This window comes from Muscardinus avellanarius, assembly GCF_963383645.1.
Source record: "Muscardinus avellanarius genome assembly, chromosome: 12".
Classification (NCBI taxonomy): domain Eukaryota; kingdom Metazoa; phylum Chordata; class Mammalia; order Rodentia; family Gliridae; genus Muscardinus; species Muscardinus avellanarius.
The window spans coordinates 55,437,001-55,449,162 of record NC_137798.1 but is presented as its reverse complement, the minus strand read 5'-3'; the positions used below and the strand labels follow the sequence as shown (position 1 = coordinate 55,449,162).

Here is a 12,162-nt window from a genome sequence, read left to right as displayed (position 1 = left end):
TGAAAGATTTTTATCCTCATAAAACCTAAAAAGACTTTTGGCATATATTAAAACCTGAAAAAACTCATTCCATGAAATATTTAAGCATTTCAAAATAAAAACTGTCATTTGCTTTGCCTACTTTAATTCATAGATGCCTTTCCTACTTTCCTCATTTCTTTAGTGCAATTTGCTACAATAACTGAATTTTCGATTCTGTCCCATTTCCAGATTAGTGATAAACCCAAGAGTCTTTTCTTGGTACTAGATTATAATTTTATTTCCAACTTAAAATGCCTCTTTCCTATCATCACTGTGCACTCATGTTCCATTAACGAGGACTTTTGATGCATTTGTGTAGAGGCAGTGCTACGAAGTAGAAAAAAAGCAGACAGTATCCAGCTTCACCGGTCATAAGCTGAACTTTTCAAGTTTTCTCAACTGAAAAATGGGGATCTACTACCTTGTAGGGCTTTTGCAGTGATTAAATGAGATGATACAATTAAGAACCTAGAACCATCTCTATCCCCAAATCGTTGTTCAGGACACACCAACTCCCCTTTCTCTATGCTCTGCCATCTGTCAAGATGGCAATTTGAGGTACCTTTTCTAAAGGCTACTATAAAAGTGTCTACCTCTTTTTTTTTCCTTCTTTTTTCTTTTTGCAGTACTGGGGATGGAACCCAGGGGCATTCTACATCTGAGCTCTACTCCCAGCCCTATCTTTTATGCTTTATTTTGAAAGAGGGTCTCACTGAGTTGCCAAGGGCCTAAGTAGCTGAAGCTGTCTGCGAACCCGCGATCCTCCTGTCTCAGCATCCCAAATGCTAGGATTACAAGCGTGTGGCATCATGCCCGGCAAAAGTGTTCACCTCTTAATGACCCTGGAGGGAGAATCACCAGCACTGTTGTTTTGTAGATGAGGAGGAAGCTGAAGGTTAAGCTGAACCAAAGTTTCACAGCTAGTAAGTCACAGAGCTGTGTTTTAGCTCAGATCTACTGAACACCAAAGGATACCTTATTGCATCTTTTCTTTGTAGTGCTGCACAGAATGTACTTTGCCCATCTAAACATGACCAATTAGCAACCTGAATTTTTTTTTTTTTTTTTTTGCAATACTGGGGATTGAGCTGAGGGGCATTCAGTTTAAATTAAACTGAAACTGTTCATAAGCTGTAAATAAGTATACTTAGCTTTAAACCTATGCATTTTAAATAAGAGACAAGCTGGGCGTGGTGCCGCACGCTTGTAATCCCCGCGCTTGGGAGGCTGAGACAGGAGGATCGCATGAGTTCGAAGCCAGTCTTAGCTGCCTAGTGAGGCTCTCAGCAACTTAGTGAGACCCTGTTTCAAAAAAAAAAAAAGGTCTGGGAGTATAGCCCGGACGTTAAAAAGCCTCTGGGTTCCACCCCAGTACCACCAAAAAATAAATAAATAAATAAATAAACAAGAGACAAAACATACTTTTTATTCTATGTGGTTAATATACAAAATATCCCCACTTCCCTTGAGAAATAGTACATCTAATACACTTGGATAAACACTGAATATTAAAACATTAGATGATACTATGTAAGTGACTGGATAAAAGCGAACATACAAATTTCTAACAGTCTAAGAATATATCACAGCACTGATAATACGAAGAGTATGTACGTATTTATTTTTAAATTCAAAGTTCTTCTTACTGTTCTCTGCTGAGGGGCTTCAGAGGTGAAAAGGCAATCAGATTACCACCGAAGGAAATACGCCTGGCATGCTCCTGATGTCTCCCCGCCATCTGATTACTGTAGCACAGGCCCGGCTAGAGAGAAAATGACAGACATCAAGAACCATCAAGAGTTTCACCAGGTAAATCTTCAATGTGACACTAAGAGGTTAATTAATAACATAAACAAGTTTCCATCGCAACAATAAAATTATTAATAATGTAACGATTATGCTACTTTCCAGCAACACCTAGCTTCAAATAATTTTGGGGGGGGGGCACTGGGGATTGAACCCAGAGACATTGTAACCGCTGAGCCATATCCCCAGCCCTGTTTTATTTTTGTTTGTTTTTTGTTTTTGCGGGTGTGGGGATGGAACCCAGGGGCATTTGACCTCCAAGATACACCCCCTGCCCTATTATTTTTTTTATTCTTTATTTTGAAACAGGGTCTCACTAAGTTATGGAGGGCCTCACTAACTAGCTGAGGCTGTCCGTGAACTGCAATCCTCTGGTCTCAGCCTCCTGAATGCTGGGATTACAAGTGTATACCACCACGCCCAGCTCTTATTCTTTATTTTAAAACAGGGTCTCACTGAGTTGCAAAGGGCCTCACTAAGTAACTGAGGTTGTCCTCGAACTGAGATCCTCCTGTCTCTGCCTCCTAGATGCTGGGATTACAAGCGTGTGCAACCACGCTCAGCTATACTCTTTGTTTGTTTGTTTGTTTTTGGTGGCACTGGGGTTCCTGGAAGCCCTTCTACCTCCGGGCTACACTCCCGGACCTATTTTTACATTTTTATTTGGAAACAGGGTCTCCTAAGCCAGTGCGCGGCTGGCTTCGAACCTGCATGATCCTCCTGTCTCTCCCTCCCAAGCACGGGGATTACAAGTGTGCGCCACCACGCCCGGCTATACTCTTTTAATAAGAGATTAAATATATGTTTTATGTGCCTATACACTTGTCTAAATATAAATTAAAAAAGGAAAGAGGAGAGTTTTAGAAGGAGGCCACAAAGAAGAGCTAAGATTTGAACTAGATTTAGAGGCAAGAATTCATTAAAAGTCTGAGCAATTTCCAAACAAAATATCAGGACATAAACATGGCAATCTAAAAGAATATGAACAGCTGGACATGGTGGCCCATGCTTGTAATCCCAGTACTTGGGAGGCTAAAACAGGAGGATCACAGGTTTGTGGCCAGTCTCAGCTACTTAGTGAGGCCCTCTGCAACTTAGTGAGACCCTGTTTCAAAATAAAGAATAAAAAAAATAATAGGGCAGGGGGTGTATCTTGGAGGTCAAATGCCCCTGGGTTCCATCCCCACACCCGCAAAAACAAAAAACAAACAAAAACAAAAAAAAAATAAAACATAAATTTAAACCTCACATACAAAAAGTAGTATTTATTTTATTTTAAAAAACAAATTGAATAAAAAAAATTTGTCAAATTAAGTGGGAAAACTTACTGAATCAAGAAGGTAGCATTCGGTAGTGAGGCTTTTATTATCAAATAGTACTGAAAAACAAGAGAAAACAATTTTTAACTTAAGTTCTACATATCAAATACCAAAACAAAAATAGAGGCTGTTTTATGCTACACACACACACACACACACACACACCCCTATTTAATTTTTTCTTTTGGTACTGGAGATTGAACCCAGGGCATTCTACCTCTGAGTTACAACCCCAGCCCTATTATTTACTCTTTATTTTGAAACAGGGTCTTACTGAGTTACAAAGGGCCTAAGTAGCTGAGACTGTCCACAAACCTAGATCCTCTGGTCTCAGCCTTCTAAATGCTGGAATTACAAGCGTGCACCACCATGCCTGGCTCACACACCCCTATTTTGATAATACTGTTTTCCTTAATTTCAGTATAAAGTATCTTCTAGACAGGCACGATGGTGCATGCCTATAATCCCTGTAATTTAGGAGGCTGAGAAAGGAGTATCACAGGTTTAAGGCCAGCCCCAATAAGTTAGCAAGAATTTTTTTTCTCCCCCTAGAACTGGGGATTCAACCCAGGGGCATTCTACCTTTAAGCTACATCCCCATTCCAATTTTTTATTCTTTATTTTGAAACAGGGTCTAAGTTGCAGAGGGCCTCACTACATAGCCGAGGCTGGGAGGTGTGAACTGGTGATTCTTCTCAGCTTTCCAAGTACAGGAATTATAAGCATGCACCACCCTGCCAAGCAAGGCTGTTTCATAATAAAGAAATAAAATAGGACTGGGGTGTGGTTCAAAGGTACGATGCCCCTGGGTTCAATTCACAGCAACACACACACACACACACACACACACACACACACACACGTCCACACGTCTTTTACAAAGAAATCTCATGCTTGTAATAGTAAAGGCACCCAAAAGATGCCGATCAAGTGCAGTTGGTGGACATTAAATGTCTGGCCATAGTTTTACCATTTTATTTCACATTAGGCCTCAGGCCAACACCACAGAGTAGCAGATGAAAATAACAAATATAACTAGAACACATCATATTATAACAAAAACATAAGTTCTTTTTCCTCTTATAGAACAGTCACAAAGTAGGTAGGAATTATCAGGAAGGAGGAAAAATAGGCTATTTTTCAGGTTTGGGATCAAGAGAAGTGTGCTACAGCATATTTTATTTTTGCAGTATTTGGGATTAAACCCAGGAGTGTTCTACCACTGAGTGATATCCCCAGCCTTTATTTATTTATTTTCTTGACACTGAGGATTGAGCCCAGGGCACTCTGAGCTACACCCCCAGGTCTTTTTAATTTTCTTTTAAAACAGGTCTTGCTAAGTTGCTGAGACTAGTCTTCCACCTGTGCCTCTTCTCTCTCAGTCTCCCAAGTACTGGGATTACAGGCGTGCACCACCACACCAAGCTTCACGTAATTTTCATGAGATATTTATGGTGAGCATCCAATTCCTCAACTCTCATCTTTAGAAACTGGTACTCAGATTTACGATAATTTATACCTTAATCCAAGATCATTTTTTTTCTTCCTTTTCTTTTTTTTGGTGGTACTGGGGATCGAACCCAGGGGCATTCTACTTCCGAGATACATCCCTAGCCCTACTTTTAATTTTGAAATAAGGTCTCACTAAATTGCAGAGGACCTCACTAAGTAGATGAGGCTGGCCAAGATCCTGTGATTCTCCTGTCTCAGCCTCCCAAGTACTGGGACTCCAAGTGTAGGCCACCACGCCCAGCTTCCCAAGTTCATTTTTCAACAAGGTCTTATTGTGTTTTAAGTGATTTTACCTGATTGAGAAGTTTTAGCTTCTTCTTGCAAGGCATTATGTTGTGATGGCATATTTTTTTCAGGGCTACTCATCAAAACACCTTGTGAGGTAATTGAAGAATTTGTTTCCGTTGTTTCTACAACCTCTGAAATTTCTTTTTTGTTAGTAGTAATATCTTCTGCTACTCCACCAGTGAGAAGAGGTAAACTAATTCTTTCACCAGGTAAGCAATCCATCTCACAGTTTATCTTATTTACATCCTGGAATTAAAAGTGGTCATTATATTACAATAGAAGTCTTGCTGCTATCAAGTAAGAAAAACAGAAAAGTGACATTCTGAACACAAGCTATAGAACACTAAATCTTACTGTCTTGCTTCATGACAATCTGTTCAAATAACATTATAGAAGAAATAGGAACAAAGGCAAGATTCTCTACAAGTACCTACACTCCAGGGAATAGCAAAAATTCTGTGTGAAGGACTAGACAGTAAATGTAGAAGGTTTGGTGGGCCAGAATCTCATTATTAACTCCACCAATGCTTTGCAAAAACAGCTAGATATAAACCATAAGCAAATAAGCATTGCTATGTTACAGTGAAGCGGTTTACAAAAATAATGGCCATAGCTGGGTGTGGTGGCACACACTTGTTATACCAGTACTTGGGAGGCTGAGACAGGAAGATTGCAGGTTTGCGGCCTGCCTCAGTAACTTAGTGAGGCTCCCCACAACTTAGGGAGGCCCCGTTTCAAAATAAAGAATAAAAAATAGGGTGAGGTTGTAGCTCAGATGTAGAATGCTCCTGGGTTCAATCCCTGGTACCAAAAAGGAAGAAAAAGAAAGAAAAGAAAAAAAAGAAAAAAAGTGGCCCAAGTTTGATTTCTCTACCTTTCTACTTTTTCTGCTTCTCTACTTTGTGGGCTCTGTATTCATCTTGATATAGATTGAAGAACAAAAAGGCATGGTTTCAAACAATCTAAAGGCCACTGAAACAAGCACTCTGAATAAATGACTGATTTAGATGTCCAATGGAAATTCTGGGTGTTGTTTATGGAGGCATTACATATAATGGCATAGCAAATGATGTACTGGGCTATCTACCATTCTGAAATGGGACTCACATGGTTTATTTCAATTAAACCCTGCAATCCAGGACACTGAGCATCTTCTACTATGCTCTTCCTGAAAAAGAAAAGAGCCAAAAACAAAAGAGCAGCATTATACTCAGATAACTAAGCATATTACTATCTTTTTTGGGAGTACCTGTTACTGAACCTAGGGGCACTCTACCTTCGAGCCATATAGTCCCAGCACCCCCCCCCCCACTTTTTTTTTGTGGTACTGGGGTTCCTGGAAACCCTTCTACCTCTGGGCTACACTCACAGACCTATTTTATACTTTTTTTTTTTTTTTTTTTGAAACAGGGTCTCTTAAGCCAGCGTTCCTGGCTTCGACCTGCGCGATCCAACTGTCTCCGCCTCCCAAATGCTAGGAACAACATATTTTTATTATGAAATTCTTAATTCATATTTTATTAGAAATATCTGTCTCATAGTAGTACCACAGGTTCAATGCTAGTGTATACCCACCATAAATTTAGTGAGACCCTGTTTTGAAATAAAATTCAATAGGGCTGAGGGTGCAGCTCAGAGGTAGAAAACCCCTGGGTTCAATTCCCAGTACCCACCTGCCAACCCATAGGAAAATATTTATCTCAATCTCTGAATTTTTTTTTAATTTATTCTTTTTCTAGTATCTTGCTTCACTTTGCCTTTATTGTACAGAGTTGTTTATTCTAAGATGCCCTTTTCAGGACTGTTTTTTAGCAATTAAGTAAATTTTTAAGAAATACTTGTAGTATGACTCAAAAGTATAGCTATTCCTAGTACAAGATAATAAACTACAGGATATATAAAAGTAAAAAATGATAATAAACTGATCTTTTATAACCTACAGATTTCTATAATACCTGAAAGATTTTTATCCTCATAAAACCTAAAAAGATTTTTGGCATATATTAAAACCTGAAAAAACTCATTCCATGAAATATTTAAGCATTTCAAAATAAAAACTGTCATTTGCTTTGCCTACTTTAATTCATAGATGCCTTTCCTACTTTCCTCATTTCTTTAGTGCAATTTGCTACAATAACTGAATTTTCGATTCTGTCCCATTTCCAGATTAGTGATAAACCCAAGAGTCTTTTCTTGGTACTAGATTATAATTTTATTTCCAACTTAAAATACCTCTTTCCTATCATCACTGTGCACTCATGTTCCATTAACGAGGACTTTTGATGCATTTGTGTAGAGGCAGTGCTACGAAGTAGAAAAAAAGCAGACAGTATCCAGCTTCACCGGTCATAAGCTGAACTTTTCAAGTTTTCTCAACTGAAAAATGGGGATCTACTACCTTGTAGGGCTTTTGCAGTGATTAAATGAGATGATACAATTAAGAACCTAGAACCATCTCTATCCCCAAATCGTTGTTCAGGACACACCAACTCCCCTTTCTCTATGCTCTGCCATCTGTCAAGATGGCAATTTGAGGTACCTTTTCTAAAGGCTACTATAAAAGTGTCTACCTCTTTTTTTTCCTTCTTTTTTCTTTTTGCAGTACTGGGGATGGAACCCAGGGGCATTCTACATCTGAGCTCTACTCCCAGCCCTATCTTTTATGCTTTATTTTGAAAGAGGGTCTCACTGAGTTGCCAAGGGCCTAAGTAGCTGAAGCTGTCTGCGAACCCGCGATCCTCCTGTCTCAGCATCCCAAATGCTAGGATTACAAGCGTGTGGCATCATGCCCGGCAAAAGTGTTCACCTCTTAATGACCCTGGAGGGAGAATCACCAGCACTGTTGTTTTGTAGATGAGGAGGAAGCTGAAGGTTAAGCTGAACCAAAGTTTCACAGCTAGTAAGTCACAGAGCTGTGTTTTAGCTCAGATCTACTGAACACCAAAGGATACCTTATTGCATCTTTTCTTTGTAGTGCTGCACAGAATGTACTTTGCCCATCTAAACATGACCAATTAGCAACCTGAATTTTTTTTTTTTTTTTGCAATACTGGGGATTGAGCTGAGGGGCATTCAGTTTAAATTAAACTGAAACTGTTCATAAGCTGTAAATAAGTATACTTAGCTTTAAACCTATGCATTTTAAATAAGAGACAAGCTGGGCGTGGTGCCGCACGCTTGTAATCCCCGCGCTTGGGAGGCTGAGACAGGAGGATCGCATGAGTTCGAAGCCAGTCTTAGCTGCCTAGTGAGGCTCTCAGCAACTTAGTGAGACCCTGTTTCAAAAAAAAAAAAAAAGGTCTGGGAGTATAGCCCGGACGTTAAAAAGCCTCTGGGTTCCACCCCAGTACCACCAAAAAATAAATAAATAAATAAATAAACAAGAGACAAAACATACTTTTTATTCTATGTGGTTAATATACAAAATATCCCCACTTCCCTTGAGAAATAGTACATCTAATACACTTGGATAAACACTGAATATTAAAACATTAGATGATACTATGTAAGTGACTGGATAAAAGCGAACATACAAATTTCTAACAGTCTAAGAATATATCACAGCACTGATAATACGAAGAGTATGTACGTATTTATTTTTAAATTCAAAGTTCTTCTTACTGTTCTCTGCTGAGGGGCTTCAGAGGTGAAAAGGCAATCAGATTACCACCGAAGGAAATACGCCTGGCATGCTCCTGATGTCTCCCCGCCATCTGATTACTGTAGCACAGGCCCGGCTAGAGAGAAAATGACAGACATCAAGAACCATCAAGAGTTTCACCAGGTAAATCTTCAATGTGACACTAAGAGGTTAATTAATAACATAAACAAGTTTCCATCGCAACAATAAAATTATTAATAATGTAACGATTATGCTACTTTCCAGCAACACCTAGCTTCAAATAATTTTGGGGGGGGGGGGGCACTGGGGATTGAACCCAGAGACATTGTAACCGCTGAGCCATATCCCCAGCCCTGTTTTATTTTTGTTTGTTTTTTGTTTTTGCGGGTGTGGGGATGGAACCCAGGGGCATTTGACCTCCAAGATACACCCCCTGCCCTATTATTTTTTTTATTCTTTATTTTGAAACAGGGTCTCACTAAGTTATGGAGGGCCTCACTAACTAGCTGAGGCTGTCCGTGAACTGCAATCCTCTGGTCTCAGCCTCCTGAATGCTGGGATTACAAGTGTATACCACCACGCCCAGCTCTTATTCTTTATTTTAAAACAGGGTCTCACTGAGTTGCAAAGGGCCTCACTAAGTAACTGAGGTTGTCCTCGAACTGAGATCCTCCTGTCTCTGCCTCCTAGATGCTGGGATTACAAGCGTGTGCAACCACGCTCAGCTATACTCTTTGTTTGTTTGTTTGTTTTTGGTGGCACTGGGGTTCCTGGAAGCCCTTCTACCTCCGGGCTACACTCCCGGACCTATTTTTACATTTTTATTTGGAAACAGGGTCTCCTAAGCCAGTGCGCGGCTGGCTTCGAACCTGCATGATCCTCCTGTCTCTCCCTCCCAAGCACGGGGATTACAAGCGTGCGCCACCACGCCCGGCTATACTCTTTTAATAAGAGATTAAATATATGTTTTATGTGCCTATACACTTGTCTAAATATAAATTAAAAAAGGAAAGAGGAGAGTTTTAGAAGGAGGCCACAAAGAAGAGCTAAGATTTGAACTAGATTTAGAGGCAAGAATTCATTAAAAGTCTGAGCAATTTCCAAACAAAATATCAGGACATAAACATGGCAATCTAAAAGAATATGAACAGCTGGACATGGTGGCCCATGCTTGTAATCCCAGTACTTGGGAGGCTAAAACAGGAGGATCACAGGTTTGTGGCCAGTCTCAGCTACTTAGTGAGGCCCTCTGCAACTTAGTGAGACCCTGTTTCAAAATAAAGAATAAAAAAAATAATAGGGCAGGGGGTGTATCTTGGAGGTCAAATGCCCCTGGGTTCCATCCCCACACCCGCAAAAACAAAAAACAAACAAAAACAAAAAAAAATAAAACATAAATTTAAACCTCACATACAAAAAGTAGTATTTATTTTATTTTAAAAAACAAATTGAATAAAAAAAATTTGTCAAATTAAGTGGGAAAACTTACTGAATCAAGAAGGTAGCATTCGGTAGTGAGGCTTTTATTATCAAATAGTACTGAAAAACAAGAGAAAACAATTTTTAACTTAAGTTCTACATATCAAATACCAAAACAAAAATAGAGGCTGTTTTATGCTACACACACACACACACACACACACACACACACACACCCCTATTTAATTTTTTCTTTTGGTACTGGAGATTGAACCCAGGGCATTCTACCTCTGAGTTACAACCCCAGCCCTATTATTTACTCTTTATTTTGAAACAGGGTCTTACTGAGTTACAAAGGGCCTAAGTAGCTGAGACTGTCCACAAACCTAGATCCTCTGGTCTCAGCCTTCTAAATGCTGGAATTACAAGCGTGCACCACCATGCCTGGCTCACACACCCCTATTTTGATAATACTGTTTTCCTTAATTTCAGTATAAAGTATCTTCTAGACAGGCACGATGGTGCATGCCTATAATCCCTGTAATTTAGGAGGCTGAGAAAGGAGTATCACAGGTTTAAGGCCAGCCCCAATAAGTTAGCAAGAATTTTTTTTCTCCCCCTAGAACTGGGGATTCAACCCAGGGGCATTCTACCTTTAAGCTACATCCCCATTCCAATTTTTTATTCTTTATTTTGAAACAGGGTCTAAGTTGCAGAGGGCCTCACTACATAGCCGAGGCTGGGAGGTGTGAACTGGTGATTCTTCTCAGCTTTCCAAGTACAGGAATTATAAGCATGCACCACCCTGCCAAGCAAGGCTGTTTCATAATAAAGAAATAAAATAGGACTGGGGTGTGGTTCAAAGGTACGATGCCCCTGGGTTCAATTCACAGCAACACACACACACACACACACACACACACACACACACACACACGTCCACACGTCTTTTACAAAGAAATCTCATGCTTGTAATAGTAAAGGCACCCAAAAGATGCCGATCAAGTGCAGTTGGTGGACATTAAATGTCTGGCCATAGTTTTACCATTTTATTTCACATTAGGCCTCAGGCCAACACCACAGAGTAGCAGATGAAAATAACAAATATAACTAGAACACATCATATTATAACAAAAACATAAGTTCTTTTTCCTCTTATAGAACAGTCACAAAGTAGGTAGGAATTATCAGGAAGGAGGAAAAATAGGCTATTTTTCAGGTTTGGGATCAAGAGAAGTGTGCTACAGCATATTTTATTTTTGCAGTATTTGGGATTAAACCCAGGAGTGTTCTACCACTGAGTGATATCCCCAGCCTTTATTTATTTATTTTCTTGACACTGAGGATTGAGCCCAGGGCACTCTGAGCTACACCCCCAGGTCTTTTTAATTTTCTTTTAAAACAGGTCTTGCTAAGTTGCTGAGACTAGTCTTCCACCTGTGCCTCTTCTCTCTCAGTCTCCCAAGTACTGGGATTACAGGCGTGCACCACCACACCAAGCTTCACGTAATTTTCATGAGATATTTATGGTGAGCATCCAATTCCTCAACTCTCATCTTTAGAAACTGGTACTCAGATTTACGATAATTTATACCTTAATCCAAGATCATTTTTTTTCTTCCTTTTCTTTTTTTTGGTGGTACTGGGGATCGAACCCAGGGGCATTCTACTTCCGAGATACATCCCTAGCCCTACTTTTAATTTTGAAATAAGGTCTCACTAAATTGCAGAGGACCTCACTAAGTAGATGAGGCTGGCCAAGATCCTGTGATTCTCCTGTCTCAGCCTCCCAAGTACTGGGACTCCAAGTGTAGGCCACCACGCCCAGCTTCCCAAGTTCATTTTTCAACAAGGTCTTATTGTGTTTTAAGTGATTTTACCTGATTGAGAAGTTTTAGCTTCTTCTTGCAAGGCATTATGTTGTGATGGCATATTTTTTTCAGGGCTACTCATCAAAACACCTTGTGAGGTAATTGAAGAATTTGTTTCCGTTGTTTCTACAACCTCTGAAATTTCTTTTTTGTTAGTAGTAATATCTTCTGCTACTCCACCAGTGAGAAGAGGTAAACTAATTCTTTCACCAGGTAAGCAATCCATCTCACAGTTTATCTTATTTACATCCTGGAATTAAAAGTGGTCATTATATTACAATAGAAGTCTTGCTGCTATCAAGTA

The 12,162-nt window shown here is 39.7% G+C and overlaps 1 protein-coding gene across 1 annotated transcript in view; it reads right to left on the bottom strand.

The window, feature by feature from the left end:
- The window catches only part of LOC308271009 (disks large-associated protein 5-like), a gene marked incomplete at both ends in the record, with an annotated part of 53,156 nt that overhangs the window by 5,256 nt on the left and 35,738 nt on the right, over positions 1-12,162 (bottom strand). Inside the window, 4 exon segments of the mRNA XM_080707144.1 lie at positions 1,668-1,783; positions 6,054-6,114; positions 7,179-7,250; positions 8,568-8,683. Of these exon segments, the coding sequence (XP_080563270.1) occupies positions 1,668-1,783; positions 6,054-6,114; positions 7,179-7,250; positions 8,568-8,683 (365 nt within the window).